General features: G+C 58.3%; 1 protein-coding gene across 3 annotated transcripts in view; it reads left to right on the top strand.

Moving 5' to 3' along the window:
* IQSEC1 (IQ motif and Sec7 domain ArfGEF 1) overlaps nucleotides 1-15,666 on the top strand; it is a 284,665-nt gene that overhangs the window by 130,863 nt on the left and 138,136 nt on the right. The window contains exon 1 of one of the 3 annotated variants that reach the window (XM_064496178.1): nucleotides 10,714-10,998. The exons of the other annotated variants lie outside the window; for them this stretch is intronic. Within the exon in view, the coding sequence (XP_064352248.1) occupies nucleotides 10,976-10,998 (23 nt within the window). The 5' untranslated portion in view covers nucleotides 10,714-10,975. Of the gene's footprint in view, nucleotides 1-10,713; nucleotides 10,999-15,666 lie in introns of those variants that run through there. 3 annotated transcript variants of the gene reach the window in all.

Genomic DNA, 15,666 nt, shown 5'->3' with positions numbered 1-15,666 from the left:
TGATGCAGTACCGGCTCATCGCCAGGTCCATTTATTGTCTGGGCAGGCCTGCAGCAACCCAGGTACTGACCACCAGAAGGACCGGAAAGAGAGGTGGGAGCCTGCAGATGGGGCAGGAGCTTGAGCGGAGGTCGGGGGGGCGGAGGACTCAGTGAGGGAAGGAGTGGCTTTGGGGCTGGGGAGGCCTGGCCAGTGACCATGCTGGTGGTCCTTGGTCTACGCACGAGGCTGCTAGGACAGAGGGAACTGGGGCCGTCAGAGGGGGGAGAGGGCACACAGCCAGGGAACAGGGCCCGGCCCGGCTGTGTGGGGCAGGTGCCCACGGGCAGGCTTGCGGGGCGGGGGGCCGAGTGGGTTGGCGTTTCTGGATGTCCTTGGGTACCAGGGTTCTGGGCTGGGCGGGCAACCCTTTCCAGGACTTTGTAGCAGCTAGGCGCCACCCTCTGCTGGCATATCTGAGTATTGCACCCATGATGTTGGGCTGGACCAACCCTAGAACTTCGCTGAGAACTTCATGGTTACATCCGTGGGATCCGGGGTCCTCAGGGATGGCAGGGGCTCCCGGGGCCTTCTTCTGTCCCTGCTAGGTCCTTGCTAACTTATGTCTAGGGACAGGGAGCTCACTCCCCTTTGAGGCAATCTCGCTGGACCTTGCACAGCACAGATCAGCTTGACATCAGAAGGAGCTGCACTTGGCTTCCTCCTGGTCTCGGCCCTGCCCTCTGGGTCTCAGGACTGGCTGCAGGGCCCCTCACCAGCTGCCCTGCTCCCGGCTGGGCTGCTCTGGTTCCTCTGGGCCCTGTCCACCCTGGCCCCACCCAAACTGCCTTCTGCCTGTCCACCTTCCATACAAGAGCCTGGACCAAAGAGAGGACCTGGCAGGAGGTCCAGATGGCCTCGGCCCACACAGAGGATGTGGCTTTCTCAAGAAGTTCCCTACAGACTTCCCAAATGTGCACCTCTCTGCTCGCCTGAATCTGGAGGGAGGTTGGCAGGGAGCCTGGGGAACCACCGGGCATCAACAGAGAGGTGAGCGGCTGAGTCAGAGGCCAGCAGGGATGAGGCTGCAGCCCAGGGGACACTGGGCATCAGGGACCCATCCCACACTGGGCTTCCAGGACCTTCCACAGCACCAGCCCCAGCTTCTGCAAAGGAGGGCATTCTCAGGGAGGCCAAGAGATGGGGAGGAGGAAGATCAGCAGGCTGGGCGCAAAGGAGGCGGAGCCCTCACTCGAGGAAGGAGCCCAGCATCTTAATCCATCAAGGAAGCAGGTTCGTTCATTCATTCATTCATCAAATGCTGTCTGAGTGCCTGCCCTGTGCCAGGCGCAGTCCTGAGCCTTGAGGCTACATCAGTAAATAAAGCAGACAGGACCCTGTGTCCTCACAGAGTCTTGAATAAGAAAGATGGTTTCAGAGAGTGACAAGTGCTCCGAAGACGATAACTTGGGTGTGACGGCACGGAGCCGGGGAGGGGACAGAGGCAGGCAGGGGCGCCCTTCTGAGAAGAGACCTGAGTGCTGAGCAGGGCTGGCCAGGTGAAAACCTGGGGGAAGGTGTTACTCATCAGCATTTGCTTATTTTTTAACAGCTGGAGATGTAATTCACATGGCAAAGAGGTCACGCGTTTCAAGTGTGCAGTTTACTGGCTTTGAACGCACTCAGAGTCCCGTGACCGTCAGCACCACCAGTTTTAGAGCCTTTTCAGCATCCGAAAAGCTGACAAAGTTCCTACTAGCAATCACCCTCCCCTCCCCTCCCCCAGCCCCCCCCGCAAGCTCTCATCCCTTTTATTTTTTTGACTGTGTTCCAATAAAACTTTATTTAAAAAAACTTTATTACAAAAACAAGATTTTTCTGGATATGAGTGGTAGTGATGGCTGTACAACAATGTGAATAAACTTCATGCCACTCAGTTGTACACTTAAAAATAGTCAAAATGGTAAATTTTGTTACGTATATTTTGCCACAATTTTTTTAAAAATTCAAAAAAAAAGATTTTACCTAAAAAAAACCCCAACACATTGTAGGTAAAATCTCATCCACTTTCTGTCTCTGTGGCTCCCCGCTCCTGGGCGCTCCCTGTAAGTGGAGTCCGTGATCTCTTGTGACGGGCCCCTTCCACCCCGCGTTGTGTTCTTCGGGCTCATTCGTGTTGTAGCTAGCGTTCACCGGCACCTCACTCCTCTGCTGGGTGTGTGCCTGACACGTTTCATCTGTCCGTCATCCTTCGACGGACATATGGGCTGTTTCCACTTGGCTGCTCTTAGGGACAACGTGGCTGTGAGATTCATGGACAGGCCTTTGTGTGGATGTGTTTCCAGGGCTCGTGGGCGTACGTCTAGAGTGGAGTTGCTGGGTCACGGGGGGACTCCATGTCCAGTGTTCTGGGGAAGTGGCTGCACCGTCTGCCTTCCCGCCAGCGTGTGTGAGGGTCCCCGCTTCTCCGCATCCTCCCCAGGACTTGTTACTATGTTTCTGGCCCTGTGGGTGTGCAGTAGGCGCCCAGTTTCCCCACAGACCAGTGATACTGGGCGTCTTTTCATGTGCTTCTTGGCCACTTGTGTATCTTCTTTGGAGAAACGTCTCTTCAGATTCTTGGCCCCATATTTGCTTGTCTGGGGAAACGAAAACCAACTCCTACACGAGAAGGCTACCAAAGAAGTTTCTAGAAGCCTTTTTAGGATGACAGTCACAGAACTGAGGAGTTGGGGACACAGGTGGGGACCAGACTTCACTACAAACCTTTTACAGTTTTTGCTTTTGAATTCTGCAAATGTATTATAAAAGTACATTTTTTAAAGTAAATGTGGGGGCGAGGGGTACAGCTCAGTGACAGAGCGCATGCTTAGCAGGCATGAGGTCCTGGGTTCAATCCCCAGCACCTCCTTTTTTTAAAAAAAAAAAGACTCCTTTAAAAAATGAATTCAACGTGAAAAATAGTAAATGTATCAAGCCATCCAAGTTAGTTGTCAGAAGCCCCTGGGTGTAAATGTCCGAAGCTCCTTTAAGGAAACCCATCTGGGGACTGGCTGGGGCTGATGGGGCTGTGGTCCCCGCTCCCCGCCCTGCCAAGCCGCTGGGCTGCATCTTATATAAAAACCCCTTTGGGGAGAGACTGCAGGATTGAAATCCAGGTTGTGAGAGGGGACAGTCTCGGCCAGGGCTCGTGGTCAAGGCAGCATGGGGACCGTGGACGCCAGGGCCGGTCTCAGCCCTTCTGCATGTTCGTGTCCTCGGCTGAGTACTGGGGGGGAGGTAGGCCTCCTGGTCTGGGGGTCCAAACTGGAGATCTCCCCTGCGCCCACCCCAGACACCGAGTGTGGGGTCCCCTCTGCGTGTCCCCTCATTAAAATGTTGAAGTATGTTCATACCAGCAGTTGCAGACCACTGCCTGAGCCCCCAGAGTGGCCCCACTACACCTCTGCTGCCCCACCCCGCCCCCGGGCTCCCTCAGACATCCCCAGACCTGCAAGGAAGGAATTAATATTCAGTGTAGCTGGAGATGTTTCTGAGTATATATACTCAAATATTCCGAATATCCCCCTGGGCAAAAAGCACAGCACATGCAAAGGCCCTGAGGCGGGAGAGGGCCTGGCAGGCTGGAGCAAAGAAAAGGCCGTTGTGCCCAGGGCAGAGTGAGCAAGGGGGAGGGGGCAGGAGAGAGGCCAGGGGTCAAGCAGAGCCTCGTGGGTCATTGAAAGATTTTGGCTTTTATTTTGAGTGAAGCGGGCACCCCAAAGGATGCTGAGCAGAACAGTGACGTCGTCTCACTTTTAGCCAAAGGCCCAGCTGCTGTCTGTAGATAGTCCGTCGAGAGCCAGTCCAGAATCAGGGGTGCAAGGAGGCTTCTACTGTCATCCAGCAGAGGGGGTGGCCAGGACCAGGGTGGGAAGAAGTGGGAGCCGGGGGGGGGGTGAGGGAAAGGCAGGCAAGTGGGAGGGTGAGGTGGTCCTTTGCCGAGAGAACAGACCACGGGAGGAGCGGGCATCGGGGCAGGTGGGGAGCGCCCCACCAGGCGTCTGAGCAAAAACAACCTAGAGGCAGGAGCCAGCAGGTGGGGGGAGGCTGGAAACAAACGTGGGCCGCGTCCGTGTGTGGATGGTTTACAAAGCCGGGGGCTGGCTGGAGGATGGAGCCACAGGGGGAGAGCGTGGACGGAGGGTGAGGGAACCAGGAGAGCCAGGCACCGAGACTGGGAAGGGGCCGCCAAGGGAGAGGGGAACTGAGTGAATCATCTCGTTCACTGAACCCCCAGCACCTAGCAGGCACCAGGGCACAGTGGGTACTCACTCAGTAGCTGCAGAATGAACAAATGTGTGGATGGCCAGCTCCGTCGGGCTCTTTGGTTCCCGGGCTGGTAGACCTCAGCCATGGGTTCATTCGCCACCCACTGAGTGAGCACCTACTATGTGCCGGGCACTGGCTTAAGCCCTGGGGGCTCAGCAGTTTAGAGGACAGACGAGGGAACTGATGACTGAGTGGGAGAGATGGACAGTGAACACACAAACCCATCAGTGTTGTAAACTTCACGGCACTTTCCCACACGTATGTTTAATAAGACAGGTGATCCTGGTTTCCCACTTAGGGTAGTGGAAGAAAGTTTCCCTTTAAAATGCCTTCAAAAATCAACTTTAAAAAAAGTACTTAAAGAAAGCCACTACTTGGATACTGGTGGGAGGGTCCTAGCATGTGGCCTGGTCATTGTGGTGACGGAAGTTTGGGACCGGCCCTTGGCCTCCGTGCCTGCAAGGCAGGTGCTATCATCCCATTTTACAGATGAGGAGACCGAGGCCGAGAAAGGTGAAGGGCTTGCCTCAAGGCCTCCTGCCTGCACTCTGGGGGCTCTCTCTGCACCAAAAGCCTTTTCTCCCAAGAGCAGCAAAGTTGGGAGCTCCCTGAAACAGCTGGGGAACTTTCCAGGTGCAAGTATTCCATCCGGTCCCTTAACTAAAATCACAGCAAATAAACTATAATCACAAGACCCATTATTAGCTGGAGGCGTGAGTGATTACCCAGCGCGGGTTTAGACTGTCGGAAGAATCTCTGTCTGGGGCGGGATTTATCCCAAACCAGCCAGGGGTGAGGCCTGCGGAAGTGATGAGACTCCATGTGGTACCCGTGTTCCCTCTGATCCAGCTGAGGGTGAGGCAGGGAGTGTGCCTGGGGGTCATTCATGAAGCCTTTCTGTCGGTGAACATGTATTAGGCACCTGCTGTGTGCCAGGCCCCATCAGTGCCCTGGAGGAAGCCGTGATGACCAAGACAGGTGGTGACCCTGCCTCATGAACCCGACCCCTTGTGACCCTTGAGGGGCCACAGCCCTCAGGCACACTGGGACCCGGCATCTCTGACCCAAGTCTGGCTGGTCCCTCCCACGCCAGCCTAGGGATGGCCAGTGACGCCCCACCTGCCCGTTCTTGCCCATCCTCCATCTCATGGGGCCCCTCTCACCGCTCAGTCTCGCCCTCTGGCAAGTGGGACGCAGAGTCCCAGTCCTGCAGAAGCCGGCACCTGCAGCTGCATCCGTCTCCCCACCGCCTCCCTCCCGCTGGCACAGCCCAAGTACTGCGGGTGCGTCTGGGGGCACCGACTCCCCCACTCCTCCGAGGCCTTGTCCAGCTCCGTGGACTGGGCGGTGCTTTGCAAGCCTGGCACGACGGGAGCCCGGGGCCCTCAGCCAGCCCTGCGGCTTCATTCCAGAGTGACTCCAGGAAGCAGCAGTTGTTGCATTGCAGGGACCCCTGCTCAGCCGTCCTGGGATCGGGGTCTGGTCTCCTCTGCCAGGACAGGGACAGGGTGCGGGGGTTGGTGCACTGCAGAGGGGTGTGCTGCACCCCCAGAAGCCCACACGCGATTCCAGAGATGATGTCTGTGGCTCCCTGCCCCCTCCCTCGGCTCCCTGCCGTGGGGAGCAGGGGGCGCGGGGACAGGGAGGGCTGGTCACAGCCTGCGAGGCCCCTCCCAGAAAGCCGAGACCACTCCTGGGATCCGGAAACTCCGCACAGGACAGCCTGTGGATCAGGGATTCCATGTGTCAGCGTCTGCAGTGCAACGTCGAGGCTGGGGTGTGGGGAAAGGGAGTCGTGGAGAGTGACGTGAAGTCTGAAAGCCCCAGTGCTCCTGCTGTTTGCGGGTCCCTCCCTCCACAGGGAAACACAAGGGAGGACTCATGGAGGGGGCACGAGGGGTGCCGCGGAGGGGAGAGAACAAGGCTTCCATCAGGCTCATCGCGTCCCGGGGCTCGGAGTGGGTGGGGGAGACGCGGGGCTCACTGCATTCGTCTATATTCCTTTTGGTGCATTTAAACTTTGACACATTCCATGACTTAATATGATGCCATCTTTTAGGGCCTGCATGGTCCTTTTTCCTTCCGTGGGTGTGTCCGTGTAGCCAAGTGTGTGGAAAGCCTTCTGGAAGGGATGTCTGAACAGATGACGGCAGGTGCCTCTGCAGACGCGGGCAAGGGCATGAGAGTTAGGGAGGTGGTCGAGGGGCCTTGATTTTAAGGAGGAGAGATTTTCATGTTATTTGCACAATTAAGATTTCGTTTCTTTAAAATGTCAAGCTTAAGCAAGAAGGGGAAAAAAAATTCCTGGCTTCAAAGGATTTGTGGTTCTGAGGTTTGAGGAGTCAGAAGGCTGATGGTGTTGCATTTCCACGGTTAGAACCGCCTGTGCCCGGGGGGCAGGAGCGGGCTCTGTCCCACCCTGGGGAGGATGCTGGGACCCCAGCCCAGCCTGGAAGGTCCCGTGGCCTGGGCGTCTGTTGACTGTGTCCAGTCCTGCCCGTCCTCCCATCACCAAGTCCTGCTGCTCGCCTTTCGCGCTGGGACGGATGGGGGCAGTCGACCGCAGGTAGCGGAGTTAGATGCGCCCTGCGTGAATGTGCCTGTCAGCCACTGGGCGGAATTTTCCAGTGGAGGCGGGGAGTCTTGGGTGTGAAACGTTGCCCCGCCACCTTTGGCCCCTGCTTTCTCCTTCCAGTCTGGGTGGCTTCCAGGGGTCCACAGCGACGAGGTGGGTGCAGGGAGTGAATGACCCAGAGTGACCCAGAGAGGCAGTGACTGCTGGGGTGAGGGGCTGTACCAATGATGGTGGCCGCTGTGCCCCAGCCCCAGGCCTGGGGGGTGAGCCCCCCAATCCCCACTCCCCACTTCAGGCATCTGGTTACAGCTGGGAAAGGCCCACCCAGCACCCAGTGCAAAGTTCTGCAGCGTCACTTCCTGGCCGTGTGCCCTTGGACCCTGTGGGCCTCAGGCTTCACGTCTGGAAAGTGGGCTAACAAACGCACCCCCTGACAGTGACAGTGCAGGCAAAGCCGAAGCATAGGGCTGTGCCAAGCCCCTCCAGGGTGACCTTCGCCACTTCCTGAAAGGACAGGCCTGCGGGTTCTCCAGTCAGAGGCTAGAGCTGGAATCCCCGCTCCACAATCTTTGGAGACTCCCTTGCCCCGACCCCATCGGGGTACCCATCCAGCGACCCAGCGCTGACGCAGACGCCTGGTAAACAAACACCCGCACCCTCGGTGTTCGTGTCTGAATGGCTGCGGTCCTCCCCGTTCGCCCTGTTGTGAGGTAACAGAGTGCTAGACAGGAAACATGCACTTAAGTTTGTGAGGAGGGGGTGCCAAGAAGCAGCGGGTACGTGGGTGGGTGTCGTGGCCCCCCAGGGAGACCCCGTGGACCGAGAGAGGGGACCCAGGAAAGGGATGCTGGGGCCGCCTCTGCCACCAGGTCCGCCCACTTCCCGGCTCTGAGCCTCGGTTTCCTCTTCTGGAAAATGGACCTGATAAGATAATTCCCACTTTGAGGAGGTCGTGGGGGAGATGCTGGGCCAGGCCCACGAGTCACAGAGACGTGGCTTCGTCTGGCCCCGCCGTGTGCGGAGGCGCGCCCTCTCTGAGTGGGGTGGGGATTAACCGGCTTCGCTGGGGCCTCTGAGGGGTCCCTGAACACCAGAGCTGAAACAAGAGCAGCCTGGTTGAAACCCTTGTGGTTGTAGTTGTTAATTTTGCATTGTTATTAAAGTCTTGTGCGACTCCGGGGAGGAGAGAGGTGGGCGGCCCTGCAGCTTCTTCAGCCCACTTCTCCGATGGTGTTCTTCTCAGGTGGGGGAGCCGTGCTGTAGGGAGACAGCTCAGAGATGCACTTCGGGAAGCATTTTGCCGCCCTGGGGCCCAGACAGCCTCAGCTCTGGCGGCCAGTAGAACTGGTCCCAGCCCCACCTCTGCCACTCACTGCTGTGCAACTCCAGGCAAGTCACTTACCCTCTCTGAGTTCCATTTCCTCCACCAAAGAGGAAGGAACAAAACTAAAGGATGCAGCAGCCCTCCTTCCCCTAATCTCGGTGGGTTTTGTCTGAGCCCCACCCCCAGCAGTCAGAAGCTTGCTGCCCCCCGCACCCTGTCTGCACTCCAGCGCGGCAGGAGCCCCAGCCCACAGAGGCCCTGGCTGCACAGAGGGACCAGCCTCCCCACGTCTGTTAGTGTTTCTACACTATGTACACTGCTGTGCTCTGGAGCCCCCACCTCCTGCCTCAGCCTGAAGCCTCAGGTGGGCAGAGGGACCCCATGCCCCACTGCACACAGCGGGCTGGGTGGCCCTGCTCCTCACCGGCCAGGGCCAAGGGGCCATTGAAACAGGAAGGTCAGGGCTGGATAAAATGCAGGCTGGTGGGAGCAGGCAGGGTGCGTGTGGGGCCGGGGTGAGGCTGAGAGCTTGGAGGTGGCAGGTGGACCGGCTGGGGCTGGACAGGCATGGACCAGGTGGGGATGGTTTTTTTTTTCCCAAAGGGTAGTCAATAAACTTTATTCATTTCTAAGGTGAAAAATCGTACCAGGAAGATTCTTCTGTAGTGATGACTAATTCACAAACAGAAGGCAACACAAAATCCGTGAGGGCGCCCTCTAAATCTAGAGAAAAGGCACATAGAGATACGTGTTCGCCCTATCTTAGACACACAAGACTTTCTGGCCAGTGCTCTGAGTGAAACAGGAAACCCGGGCAGGAGGAGTCACTAAAAGATGACAAAATGGAATTTCAGGAGAAGAGATGGCAGCTCCGGCACCAGGGCTGCACAGCACGCACTTTGAGGGGTGGATAGTGACTGTCCTACACGGGCCCGGGCTGATCGCTCAGAAAATACAAGAGCCAAATGTACAAGTGAAATTAGAGACACAATGAAAGCAGAGAGCAAAGAGCCCAGAGAGGGTGGGAAGGAGGGGCCGGCTCTCTGAGCCGCCAGCCGGGGGCAGGGGTGTCCACACCCGCTCTCCTGTGGACTCATCCCACAGGCAGTCTTGCAGGTGCTTCAGAGCCAAGACTCTGGAGCCAGACTACCCTGGCGGCCACCCCGCTGTGTGAGCCTGGACCAGCTGCTGAAGCCCTGGCTTTAGTTTCCGCTCCTGGAAAATCTTATATCTCACGGAGGTTGCTGTGAGGATTTATAATGCATATAAAAATTTTATGTATTTTATAGATGTGTGTGTATGTATATACACAAATATACAACAAGAGGTTTGGAGTTCCTGATTTACCGATGAAGAAGTAGGCTCTGATCAGTTGAAAGTGAATGTGGGAGGAGAGGATGGATGGGGGCTGTCCCACCATCACCTCCCTGTGGCTCCCAGACTCCAGCCACACCGGCCTCGGTGTTACTCAGACACTAAGCTCATTTCCCCTTCAGGACCTGGACACTAGGTGTTCCCTCTGCCTGGAAGGCTCCTCCCCATCCATCTGCCATCATTCAGGTCTCAGCCCACATGTACGCTCCCTGACCGCCCCTCTGCTGATACAGGCGTCTTCCCTCCCTCCCCCCTCCCCCACTCTCCTCCGGGTCCCCCCATCACCTTCTGCTTTATTTTTACCCTGATCCTTACTACCATGCAAAATGCTGTATCCGTTGATTTCCTATTTCCCCCTAGAATGCAAGCAGGGCATTCTAGTGAATGAATGAGGGCAGGTCCTTTGCCTTATTCAGTCCAAAAGCAGTGCCTGGCATGTGGCAGGGGCTCTGGATGTTGGCTGAATGTGTGAGTGAGTGGGTGAATGAATGAGTGGACACCACAGCTAGACCAGAAGTTCTCCCTAGCCCCCAGGACGTGGCCAGCACAGATGACAACTGCTGCCACCCAGCTGTGCGGCTGCTGTGTGGGAAGCCCTCCTGGAACCCTGTGACGTAGCTGTTATGATCCCATTCTACAGTAGCATGAATCAAGGCTCCCAGAAAAGAGGCGGCTTGCCCAGAGTCTCAGGGCCTTTGGGAGGCAGAGCCAATCGGTCGGCCTGGCTCCAGGGTGCCAGCCCCACGCGTTCCGTGGCTCTTGCGTCTCTGTGCCAGAGACAGAGAAGCCACTCTGGAAAGCAACGTCATAGTGGGCTCCGGGGCAGCGCGTGCATTTTAGCAACAGACTTCCAGGTTTCGAGTGCCGGCCACCGCGAGGCCGCTCTCCGCCTGCTGGGTGACTTTGCAGCGAGGGCGCCGCGGGGCGGCCGCGCCTGATGCTGCGGTTGCCACGGCGACGGGAGCCTCGCGATTGGTCCAGCGCGGCCGCACTACGTTGCTCCTTTGGCGCGGGGGGAGCCTCTGCGCCGGCCCCTCCTCCGGATGCTGCGAGAGCGAGCCCGTGCGGACTGCCCCCGCCCTCCCCTCCCCCCGCGCCCCGCCGTCCCGGATGTGCCGGGGGGGAGAAGCCCGAGGTGGTCCCAGGTAGCAGCGAGGCCCGCGCCCGCTCCCGGCGCGGCCGCTGTGGTGACTCGACATCCTCAAAGGCTCCTGGCTCTCCGGAGCCTGCTCCTGCCTCCCGCTGAGCCTGCCCCAGGCTCCTTGGAGGAGCCCGCCACCCCCGGGAATGTGACCGGCCCCTCGGTTTAATTTTATTCCCTTCCACTTCTCGCCGGAGCGCCCTGCTGCGCCTCTACCCACCGAGCCTTCCCAGCCGGAGAGGGAGAGGAGGGGAAGCTGCCCCCAGACAGGATGGCGTGCAGAAGACGCTACTTGTGAGTATACGTGCAGGCTTATCATGCCTGGCACTCGAGGCCAGAGGCCAGAGGGGCCCTTGCCGAGCGAGGAGCTGGAGCGGGGGCTGGGGGGGGAAGGTGGGTTGCCGTGCAGGTGGCTTGCTGAGGGAGCTGGACGGCAGAGATGCCAGCGTTTGTCCCCTGCAGTGGATGTTTTTGTTGGTGTGACGATGAGGAAAAGGCTGTTAGTCAGCAGCTCTCCATCGGGCTGTGAAATTCCGTTTCTCTGAGGGCAGGTAGCCCCCCACATCTATGCACAGGGCCCCCAGACCTGCTGCTACCCTATTGGTGTTTGGTGTGTCCATTTGGAAAAGTCTCCTGCTCAGCTCTCCCATGACCGGCCCTTCAGCCATGTCTGATGGGAGGTTGACAGGAAGGCTGGGGTGGGGGCAGGATGCTGTGTCCTCCACGGACAGGTGAAGGCCCAGCCTGCCGCTGTGAGCAGGGGGCGTCAGCACCCCCCGGGCCACCCAGGTGTCCCATGGGCCAGTGGCAGAACACCTGTCTGCTGGGCCCAACGCCAGCGGCAGAGGCTGTGACAGTGTGCGCGGGGTGGTGACATCACAGGCCCGGGTATTTATGGAAACCAAGCCTGTGCTTCACTAAGCCAGGCCTCCTGGGGCATCGGATTAGGGTGCCCGCTTCCCTTGCTGGGGCCTTGTGGGGTGCTGTTCTGGGGTGCTCAGCCTTTGGTCTTTGGCCTCACAGGACTCCTCCCTGGGACCGGAGGCAGCCCCACATCTCCACCTGCCCCAGGCACCTGCCCATGCTGGGCCACTGGGGGCTGTTTAGTGACTTCAGACCCTGTGAGATTAGAGGGCAGAGCTGGACCCTCAGGCTGGGCTCAGTCCCAGGACCAGAAGGGGAGGCCTGGAGCATCATGTCGGGGGACATCTGGGGGCACTCCAAGGGCCCGAACCCCCTGCACCCTGATGTGGGTCCGTGGAGCCCTGGGTAAGCAGCACCCTTCCCTTCCCCTGAGGGACGGATGGCTTGCTCACTAATGGAGCGTGGAGACAAGGAGACAGCTCCTGTCGCTGCGTCAGTGGGCCTGGGCGAGAGCCCTGAGGGTGATGGAGGTGGCCCAGGTCTCGATTTGCCATGAAGTTCATTTGCTTTTTAAGTGGAAAAGCCCACGGGTTTGTTGATGTGAGCGGAACACGCCGGAGTTCTCACTCCTTGTGACAGGGCCCTGGCTGTATTTTTGGAAACAAATAGTAAATCCTTTCCTGGCTTGGAACTTCCGCCACCGCGGCTGGGAATAGGTACTCCCAAGGCAGCTGTATTTTCCCTGCCACACCTTGCCTGCGCCTGGGAGCCCGAGGTCAGAGAAATTCTCAGCTCTCAGTGCCATTAACCCCTGGGTGGAGGCGGGAGGGAGTCATGGGGTGAAGTGTGACAGTGGACGTTGTCTGCGCTCTGCCCAGCATCTGATCTCAGTGATGAAGCCACGAAACAGCCTTAGACAGACAGGCACCATGGCTCCCATTTTAGAGATGGTGAAACCGAGGCTCCGCAACGTCCCCAGGAGACGGGCCGTACTGGCCTGCGGTGGGGGGTTCAGCCCGGGCTCTGTACTAGAATTACTCGAGGAGAATTTTTTTTTAAACACCCATGCCTGAGTCCCACCCCTCAGAGTTTCTGCTTTATGCATGTGGGGAGGGTGCAGGCGTCAGGGTGGCTTTAGGTCCCCATGTGACTTTAATGCACAGCTGTGGTTGAGGTTCACGAATGCAGCCCTTTCCCCACGCACTGCCGCCCCATCCTGTCCATCGTGATTTTGCCAAGGACACAGCTACGGTACTGATTTCAGTCCCCTTCCCGATACCAGTGCAGACCCATTCGGTCTGCCGGGAGCCCAGGAACCTGCCTTTTAACGTGTCCCCCCTTCCCAGGTTTGCTGACCCACGGACAACGCCTGTCTCCTCCGCTCGCTTGGGAGGGGGCGGGGCTGGTGGGGATGGCGACCGGTCAGGGGGGCTCCCGGCTCCCTGTCTCCCTCCGTGTCCCGCTGCTCTGGCTTGCAGGCTCCCACAGCCTGGCACCCCAACATCCAGGCCATCCTCCCACGTGCTGCCACCAGACCCCCGGGAACCAGAGATTGCAGAGAGACTGGGGAGGGGGTGGCTGAAGAGGGGGATTGCCCTGCTTGGAGGAAGATTTGGGGACCAGAACCAGGGCTCTCCCAGCACCTGCGGCTCAGACCTTGTTGTCCCCTGGGCTGTCGCGGTGCGGAGGGCTGGGGAGCTGAGAGCCTCCAGACGCTTAGCTTTCAGGACAGCTGCAGACAGCAGCCCAGGAGTGCCGTGGCCACCGACAGGGTTACACTGTTTGGCTTGGAAGCTTCCTATGCCACTGGCCTCATTGGTTCTCACCTTTAAAGTGGGGTGTTAACCATCCCATTTTAGAGAGAAGCAGCAGCTTGACTGAGGTCCCCTGGCTGCTTCCTGCTGTGCTCTTGGCAGTATGTCCCTCCCCGAATACGCCACGCACCAGACCTGGACAGACTTGCTCCGTGCCAGTGGCCCACCCCTTCCCGGCCTCCCTGTCCTCTGGTCGGTCTCTTCCCCACCACCTTGTGGGCCCCCAGCTGAGCTTTGGTGTCTAGACTCTTGCTGAGAGGGCCGGGTCCCACCGGGAGCTCAGGCACTGATGGAGGCGGCCTCGCCACCGGACCAGGGATGATGAGGAAAGAGGGAGGAGATTTATTCATGAAATGGGGAAATCATGAGGCCTCCAAGAATTGTTCCTTAATCAAATCTGCTAACAACCGAGGGCATTACCGTGCTGACAGCTTAATTAATGGTGTCTTAATTAAGGTCAGCCTCCTTCCGACTGTAACTACACTTACCATGGGCGCGAGGCATCCTGCTGCTCGAGCGCAGGAAGCTGGGCGGGAGGGAGTTTGCAGTGAGTGAGTGAGACTCAGAGCTGCGGGGCGGGGGTCTGGCATGGGGCAGTCTCGCTCCCCTGCACATCTGTCCTTTCATTCACTCATTCATTCGCTTGCTCGTTCACTCTTCACTCTGCCTGGAGCCACCGGATCTGGGTGGCGACCCCCCTGCCGCGCCTGCCCAGTGCTGGCCACGCTGGGTCCCTACTTGTTGGTGGGTTGGTCCATCGTGGCCCCTGGCGTGTCAGCTGCGCCAGGACAGCGGTGTGGATGGCACGTTGGCTGCTGCCGTCTCTGGCACCTAGAGAGCGCTGGGCACATAGTTACTGCTCAGTAAACCTTTATTGATTGAAGGTGTTACAGAGCCCGCGCTGGACGCTGCCCTAAGCAAAGGGACGTAGAGCCAAATAAGAAAGTGTTTCTGCCTTCTGGGAGGATACAGGCCCCCGAGGGAGACAGATGTGAACAATGTCCTGACAAAGTCCCGAGAGCCAGGCCAGGACGATGACCCAGAGCCCGGGGGGTTCCCGCATCCCCTGCTTGCAGGCGTGTGGGGGAAGAAGGGTTGCCTCGTGGTCAGAGAGGGGAGGGCACTCGGGGTGCAAACCTGAGCCTCGGGTTGCAGCTCCTTGCAGGTTCTAGCTCATCTGACCTGCGCGGTGACCCTGGGAAGGGGCTGCTGCTGTCCCCGGTGTACAGACAGTGCAGCTGGAGAACTTGCCCCAGAGGCCAGGGGTGGGGTGCGGGGAAGGAGGGGGCTCACAGAGCAGGCAGGGATGCTGTCCCCCAGCTGGGCCCGCCTTGCTGGGCGCCCCTGGGCCTGCGCTCCCCGCCCCTGGTCCCCGCCTTTGCCACGGCCCAGGCCCCTCTGTGGTCCCCACCCCTGCTTCTCTGGCCCCCCCTCCGCCTAGGAGCCTCCCAGGCTTAGTCTTGCCTTTGTTTCTGTAAGACGCCAATCATCTTTCTTTAAAAATCATGGTAAAATGCACGCAACTTACAATTTACCATTTTAACCATTCGAGGTGTCCGGTTCGGTGACATTAGTGCATTCGCACTATTGTGAGACCACGTCCACCGTCCATCTCCACAGCCTTTTCTTCTTTCCAAACTGCCTGTCCCCAGTAAACACTAACTCCCTCCCCTCCCGCAACCCCTGCCCCCCACCGCCCTACTTCTGTCTCTGTGAATCTGACTCCTCTAGGGGCCTCAGATGAGTGGGATCACACAGTGTCTGTCCTTTTGTGACGGGTTCATTTCACTCAGCATGACGTTTTCAAGGTTCATCCACGCCGCAGCAAGTTTGAGAAGTTCCTTCTCCTTGAGGCTGGACGGCATCCTTTGTACGGACGGGCCGCACTTTGCTCATGCGTCACTGGTCTGCGGGCGCCGTCGTTGCTCCCACCTTGCCGCTGCTGTGCCGATGCTCCTCTGAACGTGGCGCGCAGACACGTCCTTGAGACCCCACTTGCAGCCCTTCTGTGTGTGTTCCCAGAAGTAGAGCTGCTGGGTCGTATGTTAATTGACGTTTAACTTTTTGAGGAACCTCCCCCGTCTTCCACAGCAGCTGCCCCATTTTACATTCCCACCAACACTGCGCAAGGGTTTCCGTTTCTCCACATCTTCGCGCCCACTTGCTACTTTGTTTTTTGGGTTTTTGTTTGTGTTTCTAATAGCGGTCCTCGCGGTGTGTAGTAGTGTTGTGCTGTGGTTTTGATTTACCCTTTCTTGAATAAATGCAGGCATGAGGGTGAAGT

Source organism: Camelus dromedarius, chromosome 17, assembly GCF_036321535.1.
Source record: "Camelus dromedarius isolate mCamDro1 chromosome 17, mCamDro1.pat, whole genome shotgun sequence".
In the NCBI taxonomy this organism is placed as follows: domain Eukaryota; kingdom Metazoa; phylum Chordata; class Mammalia; order Artiodactyla; family Camelidae; genus Camelus; species Camelus dromedarius.
The sequence above is the reverse complement of the archived record's forward strand: the minus strand, read 5'-3'. Positions and strand labels throughout refer to the sequence as shown.